The following is a 25,698-nucleotide window of genomic DNA, read 5'->3' as shown; positions in this document are numbered from 1 at the left end:
ACAGACCAGCCTGATGTCACTGATGTAGTCAGGCAACAAAGATGGCGCTATCTTGGCCTTGTTATCCGTATGCCAGGATTGAGACTACCGAATATGCTTCTCCAATGGCAATCAGATGACACACGTCGACGAGGAAGGCCTAAAAACACGCTTCGCAGGACATATGAGTGGGACAGGAGAGCCCTTCATCCATCCTTAATCCCAGAGTGGGAGGACATCTACGCCGCAGCTCGTTTGCGGGATGATTGGAGGCTGTTAATGGACGCCCTGTGTGCTGATGGAGGTACAGGAGGAGCTAAGGTCTAAGGTCTAAGGATCCTGTAAATAATAGAAAACTAATATATAAGGATTTTAATGCTCCTTCACAGGCCATGATGTTGGTAACTTCTAGTACAGAATTATAATTCCTTAAAAACCTCAACTAGGTTCAGTTTTAAGTAAAGCAAACGTATTTAGAATCCTATAGGTACTGAAAAAGGTCACGAGGCAGATTTTTTTTTAGCTAGTTTTGTAGATATAGCTTGCATAATAACCGAAGCAGTAACATTTTTCATTATAAGTTTCAGCTTCGGTCTTTACATTTGTAAGAAAACCTTCCCTTTTTTGCTTAAAACTAATAAAACCAGACCGAAAAGATTATCGATATTATCGGAAACGTTACTTACCTATCGTAGAAATAGTCCCTGGAAGAAAAAAACGAGTGTTAAAATTTCAAAAAATTCAAAAGCAGAAGTAAAATAATAAGGAACAAAAAGACGAAAAATAAACTGACAAAAATAATAGGGACTGATAAACAAGCGTAAATTGTAAAATATGGAATAACTAAGTTTTCCTCGAATATTTAATAAATAATGTGCAAAAAGTAGATATACAGCTTATTGTACAATAGTGGCCTCAATACAAATAATTGGCTTTGAGTATCACTTCTCAACGAAAATTTATCAAAGATTTTGCAAAATTGAGGAAAACAGCATCGTGAATTTAAAAAAATAGTTTTTTAGAAAACAAGAATAATTCTTGAAATATAAAAAAAATATGATAATATTTTCCATGAGCGTAAAATTAGCCTTGTTCTAGTGGTTTGACATAATTCAAAATGGTAAGGCCCCTGAAATGGCCTTTTAACCACAAATACTTAAAAAATATGGTCTAATCACAAGAATGTTTCTCGAAAAGGGTGAAAAAACAATTGATTTTCCAGTATTAACCCCGATAAGGAATTATTAGATTTTACAAAATACCACAGAATAAAAAAATTGTCAATCTTAGAACAATTAAACTGCTATAAAAATAATGATGAATCCTGAAATCATAGGTAGCGCAATAGCGCTGCCTAAGTAAAGAACGATGTTGATACAACGTATTATTATATTTTTTTTTGGTTTTAGACCAGTGCACTTTGTAAAGAAGGAGTTGTCGCAGAAACTTCAAAAGGAGCTCATTCGATTAGAAATTGAAAGTTCTAGTACGCATTTTATGAGTCAAAAGTGATTGGAGGGCAACCAGCCCCCCCCCTCCATGCCCACCATTTCTTCAAACATACCCGATGAAAATTTTTAGACAAAGATTTTGTTCAACATAGTTGAAAGGTTCATAATTATGTCTTTTGGGATGAGAACGCCTCCCAAAGCCCTCGGGTAATGGCTGTAAGTTATGCTAGTTGTCCATTATTAAAATTTTAGGTTTTATGTATGGAAAGAGTGGTCTTAAAAACTTCAGAGGGGGGCTAATTCCATTGGAAATCAGAAGTTCTAGTGCCCTATTTAAGAGTAAAAATGGTTGGAAGGCAACTAGCCTCCGCACGGTTTCTTTTCCCCAAATGAATCAAACAGAAATTTAGAGATGGTCCTTTTATTCAAAATAGTCCAAAGATCATATAACGAGGCCTTCTGGGTTGAAACGAAGCCCCAGAGTCTGGGGTTAAAGGTTGGAAGCTACGCCCCGGGGGCATATAGGGTTCTTATGGAAGGAGTGGTCATGTAAACTTTAGAGGAGGTTCATTTGATTGGAAACTGAAAGTTGTAGTTCCCTTTAAAGAGTCAAACGTGATGGAGGGAAATTAGATACCCCTCCCTCCCCCCGAAGCTATCTTTTCCCTAAAAGTATGTGATTGCAATTGTGATATAACCATTTTGTTAAAAATAGTCCAAAGAAGATATAACAATGCCTCAAGGGTTGACAAAACTCCCCGGAACCCATGGGCAAGGGTTGTATTTTATGCCCCAGGGGCGTATAAGGTTTTTATGAAATGGGTGATCATATAAACTCTGGAAGGGGCTCAGTTTATTGGAAAAATTGGAAGTTCTAGTGCCCTCTCTAAGAATCAAAAGTGATTGGAAGGAAACAGCCCCCCTCATAAAAAACTATTTCCCAAAACACAAACTTTGTGACACCTATTATGTTCAACATTGTTAAAAAGTCCAGTAATTATACTTTTGGGGATGTCAAGTTCCCTACAGCCATCAGGACAAGGGCTTTAAGTTACACAATTCGTTGATTGTTTACATATGATATATGTTATTGAGAAAGGTGGGCACGTTTACTTTCCAAAAATACGAAGGGCATTCAGGTCAGCCTTTCAGAGAATGTCGAGGGGAGGGTTTAATTAAATCAATATACGTTATGTGCATGTGGGTTGTCAAGGGGGCGTAACTAGGATTGACTAAGCATATTAACTAGGAAATTCCAGGAAATGATAAGCGAGATAATCAGTTGACCAAAAAGGCAATATTTGCAAGCTACTGCTACTACTGCAACTACCACTACTTCTACTGCTACCACAACTGCTACTAATACTACTACTACCACTATAACTACGGCTTTTATAGCGAGTATTACCAAGGCTCAAGGTATTGGAAGAAATATCTGAGCAAACGTTGAGGGGGCAATTGAGAAAAATTGAAAATCAAAACATACAAATTGCTGATACGGGCATATCAGAAATATTTTTGGAACGGCAATATAACAGGAAACTTCTGGGGCATTATTAGTTGGATGCTCAACTCATCCAAAGGCAACATGTACCTGCTACTACTGCTATTAATACTGCTGCTATTACTGTTACTGCTACTACTAATACAACACTATTGTTGCTACTACTGTTCCCACTACTACTATGGTACTAGTACAATTAAGACTATTCGTATGAAGGTGAAAATTTGACAGATTATTGAGGGGGAGTTTTTACTAAATCAAAAGAAACTAAGTGCATACAGATTGTCAAAAAGGCGCATGTCAAGAATGGAATTATGATATCAAGTTGGAACTTTCAGAGAATTTTTAAACGGGGAGATCAATTGTCAAAAATGTAATATGTGAATGCCACTACTGCTCACAATGCTCACCAATGCTCACCCGCGACTTCTGCTATTCCGGTGCCAACCCCCCTATAAAATTTTCTGCGGGAACCACTGTCAAGGGGGTTGGTGAAAAATTAGAGAAAGGTGCCTCTCTTGCCCCCTCCGATGGACACCAATGCTTGTATACTCTTTAACTAGCATAAAGAACAAGCAAATAGCATCTTTTAGGACAATTAAAACGATCATTACCTAGTCAATTGAACAGGTAATTTTGTAGCAAAAATATTCATAAAATTTAAGCTCTCATCATTATTTTGCTAACAGAATTTTCTCACTCATGACACAACAGGGGAAATGACTAGATGTTATATTAATTGTCTAGACTCTCCGTTTCATCTGGAAGATTAACTCGAAGGAAATTTTATTTATAAACGAGAAATAAAGAGACGAAATTATATACCTGGAGTCAACAAGGATACCTATTTTCCCTATATAAGACTTGCTAAAAATTCATGCAATAAAATTCAGTTTTCCTCTATAGAAGAAAGAGGAAATACATTTCATCAATAAATTCTCATTAAAATAGAAAGCCGTGTAGGAGGTCTACAAGGCCTGTGTTTTGATTAGCCGTTCTGTCTTCCATGTGAGCGGCTCTTCCTTATAGCAATGCTCTGTAGGCAGATAAGGTGATCTTTTTGCAGCTTGTTGAAAAACCCCAGTTTTCCGATGTTTAATTTATTGTCTGTTTTTTTTTCTGCTTTTCTTTCGCACGAAAAGGATTTCAGCGGACGATCATTCCTCCTTCAAAATAACTTCGGGGAATCTACTATTGTGTTGTTTGCAATGGCCGCACAAGCCATGAAGCTTATTGGCGAGTTTGCAGATCGTATTTTCTATTTTATCTGTAATTTTGTATATATCCGAAAAAAGTAAAAAAAATATTTGAGCAAGAAGGAGAAGAAAAAGGCTATCCCGGTAGAATTAAAGTAAAAAAAAGGCATTGAAATAAAACAGGGAGACAAAGTAGCCCACCATCAAAGTAACGTGATTAGTATGTTACGTACAATAATATCCAGCTTAATTATATCCTTCCTATACATTTATCCTTCTGTTTGTTTGAAGAATCTATTTTGAACGTGAGTGTTAGGGATTTTAGGGGCTGATTTTTTTTCTTTCTCCATATTCTTTTCTTTTTTTTCGTATTATTTCGGGGAGTCTTTTATTATGTGTTTTGTAGTTAAGAGATTGCCAGATAACCATAAGGTTTATTGACAAATTTCTGTTTTTGCATATTCTATTCTATCTATTCTATTAAATTTACTATATTACTACAAAGGTTTATTGACAATTTTTTTGAATATTCTATTCTATCTATAGATTGAATAGAAAAAGAAAAAATGCTGGAGGAGGAATTATACGATTGAACCAGAAGAAACAGAATTGGATTGAACCAGAAGCACAGTTTTGTTTCTTCCAACTGCCGGGATGTAAATAAAAATCTTGAAATTTTGATTTAAGCCATTTGATGCTTAAGAATCTAGGGTCACATGAGGCGTTTATGAAAAGTCAGACTAACGTTCAATAGGCGTCAGCCCTTAACAAGGCACTAGTAATTTAAACTTTAGTGAAATTAACCCTTTCCCAAGATTTTATAATTATTTAATCCGCGTGATTAAGACCACGATTTCTATGTCGTGAGGTTGGACCAGAAAATATATATACATGGGAGACACATCACTCTTTACTAACTTAAACTATGGTAATATTAAAAAACGTTAAGATTTAAATTCAAGATATGTTTAAACATTGAAATAAATAAAATAAAATCAAAATACAAAAAACTCCTTTTTTAGAGATATCCTTAGAGCAGAATAAGAGAAACTAAACAAAACTGACATCTATATCTCCAGCTTAAAAAAAAAGTAGGGCGTAAATAAATATCCACGCGAAAATATTTATCTAAAAAATCCCAACTCAGAAACAAGACGTCAGGCGAATAACCAAATATGAAGTTATTCAACCTATGATAGACAAAAGTAAAGTATGACTACAACTATCTAAATAAAAAAGTCATTCATCAAGAAGTAGTTGAACCTGTCAAGAACCTGTCAAGAACGTAAAGCATCCACAAAACACGGTATTCTAAGGATTCAAATAATCTCTAACGACAGTAGTGAAAACACATTGCTAAGACTTCATAGAGGAAGCAATATAAGTAAATTAAAAATATCAATGTAATTCGGGCATGTCATTTTGTTTTTGATTTGATTAAACTCTATTCTAACTCGTTGTAAAATCAAATAAACTCGACTGACTCGAGTTTTGGCCCCTCAGTTTAAAAATGAAATAAAATTGTAAGGCTCAAATAGAAAAACTAAAATATGTTATAAAATTAACAAGAAGTAGTTCAATTTAAGAAAATCGACAAGAAATATATATATATATATATATATATATATATATATATATATATATATATATATATATATATATATATATATATATATATATATATATATATATATATATATATATATATATATATATATATATACATATATATATATATATATATATATATATATATATATATATATATATATATATATATATATATATATATATATATATATATATATATATATATATATATATATATATATATATATATATATATATATATATATTTGTTTGTTTATTTATAAATTCCCAATGAAAGCACAATAAACAAAGGCAAGATTCTGTGAGCTGAGAAAACTGCTGCAACAACGCAAATCAAATATTTTTAGAACAGTTCCGAAACCGCTGTGTTCCTTGAAAATTAAACAAAACAGAATTATCAGGCTATCGTTCCGTTAAAAATTTTAAGGAATGGACTTGACTGTTTCATCCTTGAACCCAATGGTTATCTTTCTGGATTAGCTAGTTTTTTAGAGATACTTCATTGCTTACCAACAGATCAAAGAAACGTTGATATTTATTGGCAATTTATTAAGCGCAATTTGTTGCCATTGCTTTGTTACTACTCATGCTGTTACCTTAAATCTTTTTTATCTGTCAGTTTTTGTCTATACAGCTAAGAATTTATAATGAAGCTTTCCAATTGGTTGTGCTTTAAGAACTTGAAACTAAATCAAAATTGTGGGGTTAGGTCATGTTCTTGATTCTCGTCGAGCCTTCAACGACAAATAGTTGTGTTAACGACAAAGGTACATTAAGTTTGTTTCCACCTCCTTCAAATTCTTCACTCTCTACGCTAAAGTTTAACTGATGCTGATTAAACTGATTTAACTAAAATCATTTCAGAGTTTACCAAAAATATAGCTAGTCAGTAATTTGTAAGTGTTTTAGTTTGAGTATTTTATTTTAGTGCTTTTGTTAGTGTTTGTGTTTTAGTTACTGATTGCCTATAAAAAATTCGGACTCAAAATTATTTTAGAAGCAAAGCTCCAGCGTTGCCTGTAGTAAAGAGCCAAAAGTCTAGAATGTGTTTTAATTAGAACCCGGCGCCGCGTCGATGAGGGAAGACCGGTGGCGGCGGGGCAAAAAATAGCGCGCCACGCCGCGCCACCGGTAAGATGTCGGTGGCGTGCCGCCGGCGCGATCAATGTTGACCGCAAACATTAATGTTTTCATCAGTCTTTCTCAAATCACAGCTAAATTTACAACAGATTCGAGCCTATTCATGAGTTCAAAAATTCACAAGTCGCTGGCTGGAAACTTGTCTTCCTTGTTATTCATCAAGAAAAGTAGAAATCTGGTGGAAACGAAATGGCTGTGACGTTTCAGAACCCTTGCATTATACGAGTAGTTTAAGTATCTATTAGCTATGTATTCTTAACATAAATAATTATCAAAATTAGCAGTTTTTTTTCAACGAGTATTGCTGCATACAAAACTTCAAATACCGTATCACAAAATTCGTCAGTTATCTGGGTAAAAACTTTGAATATAACTTTGAACTTAGAAGCTTATTTTTTTCATAATGCCCTCTGCCTATATCTGTTTTGTCACCTTTAAAACAGTTGAAATGGGCGACTTTGATATTGATTGTTTTTTTTTTGCTCTTTTAGATTCCTAAAAAGCCTTCTTATATTAAAAACTGTTTTTAATAACAATTAAAAAAATGCATTTTAAAGGTTTTTTTTTGGCTTCTTTATAGAATATATGTCATATAGGCTAAGGCTGAACTGCTGCTTTTTTATTGGTTTTGGCTGCTCTTTTGGATATTATTAATTTTTTTTTTTGGGGATTCATTCCAAATTATAAACTGATAAATACCTAATATCCGTCAAATTATAAACTGCATCTAAAAGGAGTAAATTTATCAAACTGAAAAATACATGATGAACACCTCACATGAGAACACTTTAACTACAATGAAACAAAAAACACTTAATGGTTTATTCGATATGAAGAAAAATGTAGTGCCAACTATTTTCTTAGGTAAAAAATGAAAAGCTCATCCATTTTAAATGTAATTAAATGAAATAATATGCAGACTGAAGTAGCTCGAGGAAGATGTTGGGATTTTCATCCTAGTTCATCACTTTTAATCCAAGCAAAATGTTAGGACACTTAGTATCAGTTATTGAGTTTAAGCTTTGATTTCCAAATGCTCACAAAAATTACCAAATTTAAGAAAGTCGCAACAATAAGTCACATGTTTTCAAATACTTAAAGACTCCTCTTCGATCCCCACCCAGGCTGAAAGCTTTTGCTATGGTCATTTCCATGGAAATCTCCAAAGAGTTTCTTTTTAAAACAGCTTTTAAGCGTAGTTAGGGGTATTTAGCCTTTTTTGCTTTTCTTCAAAGGTTTGAAAAAAGTGTTATAATATTCCAAATGTTAAATTTGTTATATTTGTGTATATTTTTGGTAATCATTTGTGGGGTGATGGAATTTTTTAAACCACTGTAGATACTTAAGAACGTTGCAACATCTAGTACCCTGAAGTCATAAGACTCCTCCTTGAACCTCCCAAATTGAAAGCTTTTATTATGACCTGGCCTTTTAATGTAACTTGGGCACTGGACAAAGGGTGCCATTGTCACTCGAGCGCAACGTTAGGAGGGGATGTCGATATCGCTTTCGTCACACCAATTCGTTTTAGTGTGAATCTGCCTGGTACTTATGAATGAATGTTTTCAAAGTAAACCCATTTCATCAATAAGAAAAAAAACGGGTTGAACGCATTTGTCCCTTTCCCTTTGGATGACAAAACCATGCAAGTGCTGTATGAAGTATAACTCACATTGTTAATTTTTGTCAACTTTTTGGCATCCCTGCTTTCAATAAAAAAAAATCAAGGTACTATCTTTTAAATGTAATAACTCCCTATGCCCCCCCGCTGGATATCATCTTGATAGGATACCGTCTCTGCTTTAAGTAAAAAAAAATAATTAACTTATTGGCACCCCTGCTTTAAAAAAAATCGAGGTATTATCATTTAAATATGATAGCTCACTAGCATCCCCCCCCCAGGATACCACCTTGATAGGATGCCGTTTCTGCTTTAAATTAAAAAAAAATTAACTTTTTGGGATCTCTGCTTTTAATAAGAAAAAAATTAGAAGATCTTATAATTTAAATTTAATACCTCCCTACCCCCCCCCCCCCCTCTGGATACCACCTTGATAGGATACCGTCTCAGCTTTCATTAGAAAAATAATTTACTTAATAATTAACTAGGTCACTGTATGGTTCAAACAAACACGCAAAATAACGTTAAACAGCTTAGTGTTCCTTAAACAAAAAAAAAATTGAAGGTATGAGTAAAGGGGTACAAAGACAACAACAGAAATGTCGAAATTATTCAGATATACCTCAAATTACTGAAAAACTGAGTCATAGATTCGCCGTGGCTTTCAATAAGATCCAAAGAATCTAATTAAAAGGAAGCACACACAAAAGCCAAATTAGGCCAGTAGCCTATGAGAAATTGCAAAATACTCAAGACAATGAATAAGTCCTAATGGGGGGCCCTGGGTCTATCAAAATACTTCAGTGGTTTTCCTGGGAATTTGATATCATTTTCTTCTGTGCCCACTTTAAATGAAAAAAATAATTATCTTTTTGGCATCCCTGCTTTCAATAAAAAAAAAATAAGGTATTATCATTTAAAAACGATAGCCCCCTACCCCCCCCCCCTATAGGCAATGATTTACAATTTATTTATGAAGCATATTTTTGGGGTAACTTCCGGTTCAATCTTTAATTCCCCAACCTTGTACATAGCTTAGTCTATAGCTAAATTTTGTCTATATAGAAGGTTTTTTTGTTTTTTTTTTGGGGGGGGGGGGGTAAAAATGTTTCGGAAAGAAGATTGTATTTTCTATCAGGGTTCAACAATTGAGTATTAAACATTAAGAAAATATTATCTAAAAACAGCAAAAAAAAAATAAAAAAAATATGCAAACTTACAATTCAGCTGTAGAAACAATCTGTCTGCTGTCAATTTCAAAATCCAACTGAAGGCTGAAGCTGTATAGTAGTGAATGCGTTCTGTAATTCTATTCAACTTGACAATAAAATTCTTGACTACGAATAATTTAAGAAATAGCGATTGGGAAATTGCATTCGGAACGATTTAAACTCATTTCATAAAGACAATACTTTTTTTTGTCAACATATGAAGAACTGTCTATATTACAATATTTGCAATTTCATATTTCATCTGTCTGGTTTTTATGCAAAGTAACAAAAGAGACGAAAATTAATGAACAAGAGAGTAGTGAAGAATTATGGTATGATAAGTAATATTTGGAAGGTAAAGTCACTGGTGATAAATCACTAGGGGTGGCACCATGATTGCGTGATTTTCGGGGATTCGGGGAACCGAATTTTTTTTCGGGGTGACGCATAGATTTTTGGGAAAATACCCGAAAATTCGGGAATAGTGCCACCCCTGCTTGATTTCTAATGAGGAAAATCGAAATACTAAACCACACGAGAAGAAAAAGCTCCGACTTTGCGGTTGATGCAATAAAGAATTGCCGCAAAATTAACTTAAAGTCGACCGAACGCCGCCGCCTCTGCCGGTGGCGGCGTGCCCGTGGCACGCCGGTGGCGGTACGACACTTCGGTGGCGTTCAACTGGGCCTCTCGTCGGCAGCTTTCGGTCGATCCGTCCGCGCGGCGCCGGGGTCTTGTTTTAATTATTATTATTATTAATATTGGTTTCCCGTAGGCACTTCCTATGGTAGGGGTGGGCATATAAATTTGTGTTGTGTTTCGAACTGGTACCATTTTTAGAGGTTTTAGGAGTATAATTCCATTTAATAGCTGTGAATAAACGAAACGCTGAGGTGACAAATAAAAATGACCAGTTAGCCAGTCTCGCTTCTTTAATATAGCACATATCTAAAATAGAAAATAGCTGTGAAATAGGAATAAGAATGTATTTTCAAAGTCTAGGTGGGCAATTGCTCCCCTTCCCCCCTTCATTGGCACGCCTGTGACATAATATCACAACCTAATAACAAACTAAATATCAGTTTGTACTGTTCATCAGAAATCAGCAAGGGCAGAACACTTAGAATCAGTCTGGCACTGCCAGACCTTACCAAAGAAATTTATGACAAGAATGAAGTTTTGAATGTCTATTAAAAAATATAATGATTCTCATAATTTATTATATTAATACTAATTGTATGCCAGAAGTAAAGCTTTTTCGAGCTGTAAATATATAAATGTTAAAACTTTTTGCTGTGAAGATTTATTGCCTTTTCTGTCTAATATATGAAAAAAAAATCTTCAAAATTAGCATAGCGAAGGCAAAAAAAAAAGAACTAAAAAATAAAAATCTTCGTCAATGAAAGGAAGCATGAGAAAACACAATAGTCCAAAAATTACGAGAAATGACAACAGTAGCTTACTTTCTGTACTAACAAAGTTTTGCATCTACTTTATTTTAACAAAAATAAATATAAAGAATTACAAAATGATTATAACCGTTACATTATTTATTTGAAATTCGGCGCCCGGGGCAAGCATCCCTTCTGTCTTCCCCTAAAACCGCCTCTGTAGGTCTATACATCTTTTTGAGGGTGCAAATTCAGCGTTGACTTACAATTGTATTTACAACGTTTCTTGTTTGTTTTTGTAGAGCTTTCATTAACAGTGCGTACATAAAAGAAATTTGGAAAAAACGGTTTTTATTCGGTTATATAACGCTTATTATTTAAGGTCATTTGAGATCTGATGAATACTTCTCATGGATGTGCCGATAAGAATTTTCTAATCCCTCCACTATTCCGTCATTTCACAACAAGACTTACTTTAGTTAAGTTCTGCGCCCAAGCTTTACCTACGTACCAGCTCAATCCTTTCAGAAAGCCTAGTCAAAACCGGAGTTTTTAACGACATACAAGAATAAATAAATAAAATAAATTAATAAAAAAAAATTCAGAATCTAAAATCTGTAAATCAACTTTTCCATAGTTGTTTCTGGAAATGTAGAAGAGATAAAATATCTCCATTATAGGAATAGAAATACATAATTCCATGTTCTACATAACTGTGGTATTACATGATCCTTAAGAAGTCTGCTTTCGGAGGTAGGGCCGTTTCGTTTTATTTTATTTTTTTAGTACTAAGTAGGCTAGAAAAAAAAAATGAATATCGAGCTATCAAAATTATGGTTTAATTACCATACATAATAAACGTCTTTTCTATAATATTTTTTTAGTCCTATTAAAACTGGGCGATAGAATACTACTCTCAATTTGTCATAAAGCAGTAGATTTGTTTCATATAACTATCACCAAAGAATTGTTCAACTTTAGAGAGTAATGTAGGCCTATATAGCTTGTATTTACGCTTGGCCTAGACGTAAAACGGTTATTTTAAGTTTAACATATAATACAAATTTAGTCCCTAAACGAGCAGCACACTGAAGATGATGATGATTATGTGTAATAATAACCCTTGGTATCTCTTACCAACATACAAGACACTCAGTATATTATGTCTTGGTACCGGTGTCGACACTAAGGGTGCAACAGGGTTGGAGTTTTTGGAGTTCCTCATGTTGCATTTTTGAGTTGATAAGACCATGTGTTGTGGCACAATGTAGATAAAAGATCTATCTACGTTTTGGGGTGAGGTGGTGCGAAATCTGACATTGTACTCGGGCTGTTAAAACCTACCAAAGTCTGTGCTTCTTACAATCAAATCCTCCTTGGTACATCTCTTTCATAGGCCTGCCAACAAAAGATTAGCAAACTTTAGTTTCTATGGTGGAATTTTTTAGACTCGGAGCATGATATTTCTTCAGATATTTCCTATTCCTATATTCTGCATATTCTCTAGAATTATAATCCCTATTCAGTATAATCCATAGCATTCTCTTACCATTATTAAACCTTAGACAGGTGGAGAAACTAAATAAATACCACTGCAAAAGCAAGCATTGCTGTGTAAAGCAATAATAATTGCTGTGTAAAATAATCACAGTCAATATGTGTACTCGTAAATGGATTCGGACTGGCACTTCTCTTGAATACAGGAATTCTGTGAAAAGGAAAAGTTTGCAATATATGGAAACAACAGAACAAATATCTATATAAATAAACATGCACACACACACACATACGCTCACGCGTACATACACCCACACGCACATGCCCACTCACACCCACACACTCACCCCCCCACACCCCCCCCCCCCCCCCCACACCCCCCCACACCCACCCCCCCCCCCCCCCCCCCACCCACAAACACACACACACACACACACACACACACACACACACACACACACACACACACACACACACACACACACACACACACACACACACACACACACACACACACACACACACACACACACACACACACACACACACACACACACACACACACACACACACACACACACACACACACACACACACACACACACACACACACACACACACACACACACACACACACACACACACACACACACACACACACACACACACACACACACACACACACACACACACACACACACACACACACACACACACACACACACACACACACACACACACACACACACACACACACACACACACACACACACACACACACACACACACACACACACACACACACACACACACACACACACACACACACACACACACACACACACACACACACACACACACACACACACACACACACACACACACACACACACACACACACACACACACACACACACACACACACACACACACACACACACACACACACACACACACACACACACACACACACACACACACACACACACACACACACACACACACACACACACACACACACACACACACACACACACACACACACACACACACACACACACACACACACACACACACACACACACACACACACACACACACACACACACACACACACACACACACACACACACACACACACACACACACACACACACACACACACACACACACACACACACACACACACACACACACACACACACACACACACACACACACACACACACACACACACACACACACACACACACACACACACACACACACACACACACACACACACACACACACACACACACACACACACACACACACACACACACACACACACACACACACACACACACACACACACACACACACACACACACACACACACACACACACACACACACACACACACACACACACACACACACACACACACACACACACACACACACACACACACACACACACACACACACACACACACACACACACACACACACACACACACACACACACACACACACACACACACACACACACACACACACACACACACACACACACACACACACACACACACACACACACACACACACACACACACACACACACACACACACACACACACACACACACACACACACACACACACACACACACACACACACACACACACACACACACACACACACACACACACACACACACACACACACACACACACACACACACACACACACACACACACACACACACACACACACACACACACACACACACACACACACACACACACACACACACACACACACACACACACACACACACACACACACACACACACACACACACACACACACACACACACACACACACACACACACACACACACACACACACACACACACACACACACACACACACACACACACACACACACACACACACACACACACACACACACACACACACACACACACACACACACACACACACACACACACACACACACACACACACACACACACACACACACACACACACACACACACACACACACACACACACACACACACACACACACACACACACACCGGCCGGGTACCCAGAACAATCTTTAAGCAATTTTTCTGGAAAACATCTAGCAAATCTTCATCCGCTTTTCGGAGCGTCCATGCTTCAGAGCCATATTTGACCTCTGTCATCACTGTAGCTTCTAATATTCTAAACTTGGTTTGCAGACTTATCTTGCTATTCTTCCAGACTTTTTTTAACTGTGAAAAAACACCATGATCCTTGGCTATTTTATTTTTAACATCTTCACTGCTCACACCATGTTTACTAATAATACTCCCAATGTAAGTGAAGCTTCCCAACTGATCCATCTTTTCATTAGCCAACTTCACCTTTTCATCTTCACTTATGCCTAGCCTTAATGACTTGGTCTTTCTAACATTAATTTTCAAACCAATTCTCGCACCCTGAACTAGCAAAACTTCTAAAACTTCATTCATTTTGCTCACACTTTCATCTAGGATGTTTAAATCATCAGCATAATCCAAGTCCAGGAGACTTTTTCCTCACCATTTGATTCCGTGGTCTCCCATTGCCTTTCCTGTGCTCCTTAAAATAAAGTCCATCAAAATAATCCATATAAAGGGGGATAGAACACAACCCTATATATATATATATATATATATATATATATATATATATATATATATATATATATATATATATATATATATATATATATATATATATATATATATATATATATATAGATATATATATAGATATATATATATATATATATATATATATATATATATATATATATATATATATATATATATATATATATATATATATATATATATATATATATATATATATATATATATATATATATATATATATATATATATATATATATATATATATATATATATATATATATATATATATATATATATATATATATATATATATATATATATATATATATATATATATATATATATATATATATATATATATATATATATATATATATATATATATATATAATAATAATATATATATATATATATATATATATATATATACATATATATATATATATATATATATATATATATATATATATATATATATATATATATATATATATATATATATATATATATATATATATATATATATATATATATATATATATATATATATATATATATATATATAATAATATATATATATATATAATAATAGTGATGTGGAGGTAGGTAGGTGGAGATACACACACACACACACACATATATATATATATATATATCATCATCATCATATATACATACATATATATATATATATCATATATATATATATATATATATATATATACACTATATATATATATATATATATATATATATATATATATATATATATATATATATATATATATATATCGCCTTTAATTACACATTGAAAAAATGTGCTAAATGCTCAATAAGCTGGTAATTAAAAAAAAAATGTAATTTGAAAACGCAAAATATTAAATAAAACTCACCAATCATTAGAGACTTTGCCATGATTTGGTTTCTTTTTTCCTATTTGATGTGGCTTTGGTTCTGTCACCAAGTTTACGTCTGAAAGCCACAAAAAAACATAAAACTGAAAGTTTATTTTACAAAAACGATCAGTAAAAATATTCTTAAAAATAAAAAAAGTATAAAAATTAAGTGCTATGATGTACGGACATAGATTTATGGATACATAATCTTAAAATAGCTTTAATTCACCATATTTAAGTACATTATGCCCGAAGACCTCAGAGGAGAACCAATATAACGATGTAGCACAGAGGAAGATTTACCTACTCTTAGGCTCAAGATAAAAAAAATTGACTTCAAAATGAAATGTCGACGTGATTCAGTATCTATTTAGTGATAAAAATATTCCAATTTTGAGATAAGGGGACGAATTTATTAAGAAGTAATAATCCTTTTCAAATTGATTTACTTAAAAGGGGGCACACATGGATGTTATACATGGGCGTTATAGAGATAATTGATATGATCCACAATAGAAAACTCTGTTGGAAGGAAAATGTTTTTTTTTCTAATTTCATGGGAATGTATTCTAATACTGAACAAGTTTCAAATTCATCTCGAATCAGAATGAATTGAGTTAAAAAATATATTTTTTTAAAACTCAAAGTAAGGAGCAACATTGAAACTTAAAATGAAAAAAAAAATTAATTCGTAAATGGGGTTTAGGGGGGTTGCCCCCTCCTCAACACCTTACTCTTCACGATAAAAATAATTGTTGTTTATTTTAAAAAAGCTTCTTATTGTCCCTTGTCTAATTAAATGACCCTTGTGTTTTATGAGTCATTATTAAAGAACTGGGACAAATTCAAGCTTTAGCGTAAAGAGTGAGGTGTTTAGGAGGGAGCAACCCTACCCATATACGCAATAATTTCTGTTCGTTTTAACTTTCAATGGTGCTTCTTACTTTGAGTTGAAAAAAAGTTGTTATGTTTAATTTCTGATCGTTGTTTAAACAATGCCGGGAAATTTGGCTCCACTTCCACGGAAATACCCCCTTCCAAGGAAAAATCATTTAAACATTTCAATTCCAAAAAAAAGTTTCCCCGGACAATTATCCTTAACATCTCCACACGTAAAATTGAGTCAGCAAAGAGAAAATAAGACAAATAAAACGAACTTCGTGTATGAATTCTAGCAAATTCTCCCAGTGCAAAATTTTTCCTGAAAAGTTCACACCCCGGAATTATCCTTCCCCTGGAAAATTCTTCCCGTGAAAATCCCCCCAGCAGAAAATTCCCTCCTCCCTAATCGAAAAATGAATGCATATTTCCCAATGAAAAAAAAACTATACGTACACAATGGGCAAATCTTGTAACTTAAAGACTTATCACATTAGACTGTTGGGGGATTCATGTTATCTCCAATGGCATAGTTATTCAATTTTTGAACTTTGCTGAAGAAAGTGGCTATCTAAAAATTTTATCGAACGATTTTGGTGAAAAAGGAGAGTGGAAGGGGGGCTAGTTACCCTCCAATCATTTTCGTCACTAAAAAAGGTACTAGAACTTTTAATTTCTGTCGGAATGATCCCTCTCCTGATGATCTAGGACTATTGGTTGGATATGATCACCCCTGGGGAAGAAAAAAATGAACACACATCCGTGATCTTTCTTCTGGCAAAAAATAGAAGATTCCACATTTTTACAGACAGGAGATTGAAACCTTAAGGTTAAGGTTTTCTGATACGCTGAATCAGATGATTTTATTTTCATTGAAATTATTTGGCTTTTAGGGAGTGTTATCCCCTTTTTCAAAAATGAAGCAATTTTTCTCAGGCTCGTAGCCTTTCATGGGTAATACTGAACTCGATTAATGTTATATAGTTGCAATCATCATTAAAACTTCGTTCTTTTGATACTATTGATATCAAAATTTAGTTTTTTTTACAGTTTCAGTAACTATTGAGCGGCATCGCTCCTTGCGTAAAGTTCGTTACCAGGAACTGTTTGATCAAACAGAGAAAGTCTCTTGTGCTGTTCCTCAAATGATAATTGCAATCCGAAGGATTCCCGTGTGAGATAAATCCCAATAAAGGGGTTGGGATTAAATAAAGCGATTCTACAACCTTGTTTCAATATAAAGGATCTTTATTAAGTAGATTCTAAATGTCAGATTTAATACTTCTCGACGTAACTCTGGGTTTCGTAAATTAGACATGACGGCTCTAAAATAAATTAAATAAAAAATAAAGTTTTTTCTAACGAAAGTAAAGAGCAGCTTTAAAACTTCGAGCGAAAAGAAATTATCCGTATAAGAATGGGAATGCCCCTTCGCTTTTTACCCTCGTTCTTTATGTTAAAGTCTAAAAGTTCTTTAAAAATATATCTCAATCAAATTCAAGAGCTAAATCGGAGGGTTTGATTTTCATTGAGATTCTTTGGCTTTTAGAAAGTGTTTCAGAAGTCGTTTTAACAATTGGGACAAAAAATCAAACTTAGTGTAAAGATTGAGGATTGGGGAGGAGCAACCCCATTATGTACAGATTACTTTCTGTTTTTTTTTCAAGCTTTAATGTTTCTCCCTTCGTTCAATTAAAAAAACATTTATTTTTAATATTTAACCTTTTTTCAAATCATACCAGGAAATCCCCATTTATGAAAAATTACCTCCGGAAAATAATCCCCTACTGAAAAAAGTCCGTATACCCCCCCCCCCTTCCCCCAAAAAACAGTATGTAAGGAATGGGAAAATTGCCCAGCTTAAATCCCCATCCCAGGGTTGTTCCGAAGGGCCTTACATTTAGGGGAGTGGGAATATAAGTCAGTTAAAACCAGAAAAAGGCCAACTGCACAGAATTACAATGTACAATTGTTGTAACAAGAATATCGTCAAGGTCAGCGTGCAATCTTGTGATAATAATTTTCAGTTTACTGGACCCCCCCCCCCCCCTATAGTACAGTGGAACGTCAGCCTTCGGTTTAATTCAACATTAAAATTACTTGATTCAAAAACCACTAGAGACTAACTAAAACAAAACTATAAAAAAAGAACACCACATCCTTATTAGGGGACATTTTACACCAATCATCCAAAACATATGTTTAGAGATTTGGTTACACTTATTTTGAAACTGAGATTCACTGTCTGCAGTGTCAAATGACAAGCATTCCAATAATTATTTCGAACAAAATATGCCACTGTTTGCAACAGACTGGATCTGAGTGATGGAACTGTGATGTACGAGATACTCTAATCTATGAACAAATGAAATGACATCAGTTTATACAATCCTAAAAAGGGCTTATCCCAGATTTGCCTCTCACTCGGACTATGTGTCTTGGCTTTTTCTCCAATTAGCCATGGCGTGATGCATGCCTGCAACTACTTGATTTTAATATTAACTCGTAGTATAGACTAAAACTTTATTTTAAACTTTCAGCATCAAAATTAAGTCAACATATCGGAAGTGCATTGTTCTAGCCTTGAAGTGCGGACCCAGGATAAGAGGTAGATTTAGGTAGATGATATTGGCTGTTAGAACTGTTAGCTGTACTGTTAGCTTTAGAACTAAGTATGGAACTGTTAGCAGTTTAAGTCTGGTAGCTACCGAAATAAGTCAGATAACTAACTTGTTTTCACGGACAATGATGAAGGAGACAAAGCTTTGGCACATAATTGAAGTCAAAACATTTGTATCAATCTTTACTTCTCAAGCTGTAATGTTTCTATACAGGAGACAAGCCTGAACGGCATTTACAAAACTACTGAGCAATTACTTAATTTATTAGCAAGAGGAACGGAATGTAGTCTTAGATAAGTGCCACCTTCAAGGCCAATAATACTACTGCTACTACTACTAACGACTCACTTCAACACCAAGCAGCCTCAAGCCAACACAGCTATGCACGCCTCTTCTCCATACCAATCTATTAAAAGCCTCATTATAGCCCTGGAAAGCAGGATTGAATGGCTCTTTTCGTGCAGTCTACAGTTTGAAATACGGTCAGTCAGTCGAGTACTCAAAACAATACGTAGGCAATTTCTCTGCAAAACATTTAGTAAATCTTCCTCCGTTTTTCGGAGCGCCGATGCTTCACAGCAGTTTTCAACCACTGTCATCACTTTAGCTTCCTATATTCTAATCTTGTTAATATTCTAATTTCGATCCAACATATAGAGGACCCTCCTACAATGGTGTTCTGCGTCATCATGCAATTTAATCCATTGCTGGGAGAAGGTTTGTAACTCACGAGACCCGTCCACACGCCGGTGGGCCCTACTGAGTGTGCATTTGAGGAGCCGTCTTCCTCTTACGCCTGTATTTGTGGTCCCCTGCAAGTGTGCCCCAGTTCCAATTATGGACCATCAGAGACTATGTCCCCCTTTGGTCCATGCCTCCTATGGAGTTACCCTACGTATCTGCAAGGCGTTTCTCTATCTGTCCCCTAGGGACATACTGAGCAATTTAGAGGAGGCTTTACTCAGATTTCTACCACAGATCTGTTACCTGGATTGACACAAGACAATGGAAAGAAAAAGAATTGCATTAAGGAAGCAGATAAACAGCCACCAGGCATTTAAAAGCAACAATGGAATCAATAGCAGTTATACCACTGTGCCAGCTGCTTCGAACACCTTAGGAAACATTCACTGGTGGCAAGAAAAGAGAATCGCAAGGAGCTGGTAGATAAACATGATGTCTGTAGTCTGTTGCCAGAAGCAGCACCCTAGCATTGCTTAAATAAAGAACTATATGCCTTTAGTTCATTATTTTATTTTTTTTTCCCTCCCGTCACCTCGTAAGGAAGCGCTGGTCGTAAAAACTTTGAAGGGGGTTCATTCAATTGGAAATTGAAAGTTTTTGTGCCTTTCATAAGGTCCAAAAATTACTGGAGGGCAACCATCCCTCCTCCTACGGCGTTTTTGATACCCAGCCTTCATAACCCCAAGGCATATATTAAAAACTTTTAAATAACCAGTTCAAATATGCCTCTGTAGATTGCATGATCCCCGCAGCCCCAGGGGCAAGTGGTGTAAATAATGGAAGTCACCAATTATTGAAGTCAATAATTGAGTCATAATTGAGTGACAATTTTTGAGTCACCAATTATTGGTGTTATAATGGAAAGGAGGGGGAGACTTGTTTGATGATGGGGGTGCGATTGGACCCAAACTTTCAGGCAGGGTTTTTTGGGACAAAAAGATCAAATGATTTGTTCCAGGAGGGTGGAAGGGGCAAGGGTACCCAGAAATGGGGCCAAAAATATTTTGACCTAGATCATTTTGAAACTTGCTTGTTAGAAACCTACTGAAACTTGTTCCTTGGCACATTCTACTCTCCCCCCTCCCCCCAAAAAAGAGACCCAAACCGGGACAATGAACTTCTTCTCCACTGCCTCGATACTTATATTCTAGTTCTGGGCGGAGGAGATCCCACTATAGATGCAAAAATAGAAATAAGATTGGCTGCCACCCAAAACGGGGCCTGGCAAAGGGATAAATAATTTTCCTCAGTCACCCCGTATAGAATATGGAGCTATAGGTACTTGGCTGGGTGCTCATTTGAAAGTGTATTGAAGCTTTAATGCTATTTTTAGGGCCAAATTTGAATGGCCTCCAAATTTGGAGGGTCAACCAGCCTCCCTCCTGTTCCTTTTCTTATACTCCTTTTAGTTCCATGACATTGGATCAAAATTGTGTAATATTTTTCAGAAACATCGAGAAGTCTAATACGTATGTCTTTGGGGTAAAAATCATCCCCGTAGCCCCTGGGATCATGGCTCTTAAGTATTAAATTGCCCCTTTATTCACAGCCAGGTTTCAGTTGAAAAGGGAACACTATTTGGTTTTGCTTGTACAATTGTCAAATAACTCATTCGCTGGGCCCCAGTTACAAGATCTTCCCAAGGCTATACTCTAGAAATATCACGCGTACCTGAGTAAATCAAAAGACGCTATGTTTTTGGATTCCCACAGCAAAGACGCACTGTAGAATACCTGCTTAAACTAAATTCTAATGAAATTGTTGCTTGCTCATTTTTAAAATGAGCATTTTTAATGCTCATTTAAATGAGCATTAAAAATCATTTTAATGCTCATTTTTAAATGAGCATTTTTAATGCTCATTTTAAAATACTACGTTGCTTGCTCACTTTTTAAAATGAGCATTTTTAATGCTCATTTAAATGAGCATTAAAAATCATTTTAATGCTCATTTTTAAATGAGCATTTTTAATGCTCATTTTAAAATACTACGTTGCTTGCTCATTTTTAAAATGAGCATTTTTAATGCTCATTTAAATGAGCATTAAAAATCATTTTAATGCTCATTTTTAAATGAGCATTTTTAATGCTCATTTTAAAATACTACGTTGCTTGCTCATTTTTAAAATGAGCATTTTTAATGCTCATTTAAATGAGCATTAAAAATCATTTTAATGCTCATTTTTAAATGAGCATTTTTAATGCTCATTTTAAAATACTACGTTGCTTGCTCATTTTTAAAATGAGCATTTTTAATGCTCATTTAAATGAGCATTAAAAATCATTTTAATGCTCATTTTTAAATGAGCATTTTTAATGCTCATTTTAAAATACTATGTTGCTTGCTCATTTTTAAAATGAGCATTTTTAATGCTCATTTAAATGAGCATTAAAAATCATTTTAATGCTCATTTTTAAATGAGCATTTTTAATGCTCATTTTAAAATACTACGTTGCTTGCTCATTTTTAAAATGAGCATTTTTAATGCTCATTTAAATGAGCATTAAAAATCATTTTAATGCTCATTTTTAAATGAGCATTTTTAATGCTCATTTTAAAATACTACGTTGCTTGCTCATTTTTAAAATGAGCATTTTTAATGCTCATTTAAATGAGCATTAAAAATCATTTTAATGCTCATTTTTAAATGAGCATTTTTAATGCTCATTTTAAAATACTACGTTGCTTGCTCATTTTTAAAATGAGCATTTTTAATGCTCATTTAAATGAGCATTAAAAATCATTTTAATGCTCATTTTTAAATGAGCATTTTTAATGCTCATTTTAAAATACTACGTTGCTTGCTCATTTTTAAAATGAGCATTTTTAATGCTCATTTAAATGAGCATTAAAAATCATTTTAATGCTCATTTTTAAATGAGCATTTATAATGCTCATTTTAAAATACTACGTTGCTTGCTCATTTTTAAAATGAGCATTTTTAATGCTCATTTAAATGAGCATTAAAAATCATTTTAATGCTCATTTTTAAATGAGCATTTTTAATGCTCATTTTAAAATACTACGTTGCTTGCTCATTTTTAAAATGAGCATTTTTAATGCTCATTTAAATGAGCATTAAAAATCATTTTAATGCTCATTTTTAAATGAGCATTTTTAATGCTCATTTTAAAATACTACATTGCTTGCTCATTTTTAAAATGAGCATTTTTAATGCTCATTTAAATGAGCATTAAAAATCATTTTAATGCTCATTTTTAAATGAGCATTTTTAATGCTCATTTTAAAATACTACGTTGCTTGCTCATTTTTAAAATGAGAGCTGTTCTTCTCCGTATGTTTTGGATTTCGGACACAACAGCTCCGACCAAGCTTTGTTTTTGTAAGAAATGTTAACGACTCGTCAAATTTGCAATTAGGGATCCTTTGCTGTGGTGAATATTTTCGTTTAGTTTACCACTATTGCATTTTCCACGAAAGAAGTGTAGAGACTATTTTTGGAAGATTCTCTATATATTTTAATAGGTAGCTAAATGGCACATGTACGTTTACCATTTGAACAGCGTGTGCGGCCAAAACTTGCAGTAAGTCGGAATCTGTCAAATTTTGTTCAAATATTTTAACTTGATTGGTAATTCTCTGAGAATTTCAAGCGCGAATAAAAGAAGAACATTTTTAAGGCCAATTCAGTTCTTAGTTACTCATTTATGCAGGAAAACATTCTTTCTCATTTGGAGACTTGTCTGGAGACAACTCTCCAGAATATAATCCTATTTATACCCTCCTTTAGAGAGTATAAATAGGAAAAAAATAACAGTTTTTGGAACACTTTTCAGAAAAAAAGGTCCATTAAACCAGCGTGGTGGGATATGTAAAATCTATAAGAAAATACAGCTATAACACTGTACTTGAATATACTAACTGAAAACCTAAAAAAATTACATAATGAATTTTGATTTTGAAAGGTAGAACTCGTATTATATTGAATTATAAATGTTAACTTAAAGACATATCATTAATGAAAAACAAAGAGAAATACTTTGAAGTAGCAGCACCCGATGTCCAAAAGTGATGCCAGTATTAATGACGCTACCTTCCTAATCCTAGGCAGCGCAATAGCGCTGCCTAAGTTGGCACAATGTATTATTTCGTTTTTTTTCTTTCTTTCTTTCTTTTAGACTAGGGCACTTTGTATCAAAGTAGTTGTAGAAACTTCGAAAAGGGTTCATTCGATTGGAAATTGGAAGGGCTTGTGCCCTTTTTAATAGCTGAAAAGGTTTAGTGCCCTTTTTAATATTTGAAAGTGATTTGAGGCAACTAACCCCCCCTCTAACGCCCACCATTTTCCCTAACACAAGCAATCAAAATTTTGAGATATCTATTTTGTTCAACGCAGTTGAAAGTTATGGAAATTAGGTCTTTGAAGGCAATAACTCCCTCAGAGCCCTCAGGGCAAGGGTTGTAAGTTATGCCCTGGGGGCATATAAGGTTTTTATAGAAAGTGATGTCGTAGAAAATTCAAAAACGGCTCATTCAATTGGAAATCGAAACGTCTAGTGTCCTTTTTAATAGTTGATAGTGATGGGAGGGCAACTAACCCCCCTCTCATGCCCACCATTTCCCCAAACACATCCAACCAAAATTTTGAGATAGCAATTTTTTGAACGTTGTTGAAAGTTCTGAAAATTATCTCTTTGAGGATGACAACCCTCAACCAGCCCTCTGGGCAAGGGTTGTGGGCTATGCCTTGGGGGCATAAAAATCTTTTATAGAAAGCGTTGTTGTAAAAATTTCAAAAAGGGCTCATTTGATTGGAAATTGAAAGGGCTAGTGTCCTTTTTATTAGTCAAAAGTGATTGGAGGGCAACTAACGCCCCTCTCACGCCAACAATTTCCCCAACTGCATCCAATCCCGATTTTGAGATAGCCATTTTTTCAACGGAGTTTAAAGTACTGGAAATTAGGTCTTTTCGGATGACAACGTCACCCTCCAAATCCCTCAGGTAAGGGTTGTAAATCATGCCCGGGGGGTCAAAAGTGATTGGAGGGCAACAAATCTCCCTCTCACTCCCACCATTTTGCCAAACACATCCAATCAAAATTCTGAGATAGCCATTTTTTTCAACGTAGTTTAAAGTTCAAGAAATTAGATCTTTGAGGATGACACCCCAACTACAACCCTCAAGGCAAGGGTTGTAAGTTATGTCCCGGGGGCATATAAGGTTTTTATAGAAAGCGTTGTCGTAGAAACTTAAAAAAGGGTTCATTCGATTGAAAATGGAAAGGGCTTGTGCCCTTTTTAATAGTCGAAAGTGAATAGAGGT

At 34.9% G+C, this 25,698-nt stretch overlaps 1 protein-coding gene across 2 annotated transcripts in view; it reads right to left on the bottom strand.

Annotated features, from left to right (window-relative positions):
* The window catches only part of LOC148945515 (RNA-binding Raly-like protein), a 260,929-nt gene that overhangs the window by 189,173 nt on the left and 46,058 nt on the right, over nucleotides 1-25,698 (bottom strand). For both annotated transcript variants that reach the window (XM_089098792.1, XM_089098793.1), the window contains exons 4-5: nucleotides 16,167-16,245; nucleotides 666-683 (exon numbers count right to left, since the gene is read on the bottom strand). In XM_089098792.1, coding sequence (XP_088954918.1) covers nucleotides 666-683; nucleotides 16,167-16,245 — 97 coding nt within the window. The remainder of the gene's footprint in view (nucleotides 1-665; nucleotides 684-16,166; nucleotides 16,246-25,698) is intronic.

Source organism: Artemia sp. Qi Xiang Cuo, chromosome 13 (genome assembly GCF_049724085.1).
Source record: "Artemia sp. Qi Xiang Cuo chromosome 13, ASM4972408v1, whole genome shotgun sequence".
NCBI lineage: Eukaryota > Metazoa > Arthropoda > Branchiopoda > Anostraca > Artemiidae > Artemia > Artemia sp. Qi Xiang Cuo.
The sequence above is the reverse complement of the archived record's forward strand: the minus strand, read 5'-3'. Positions and strand labels throughout refer to the sequence as shown.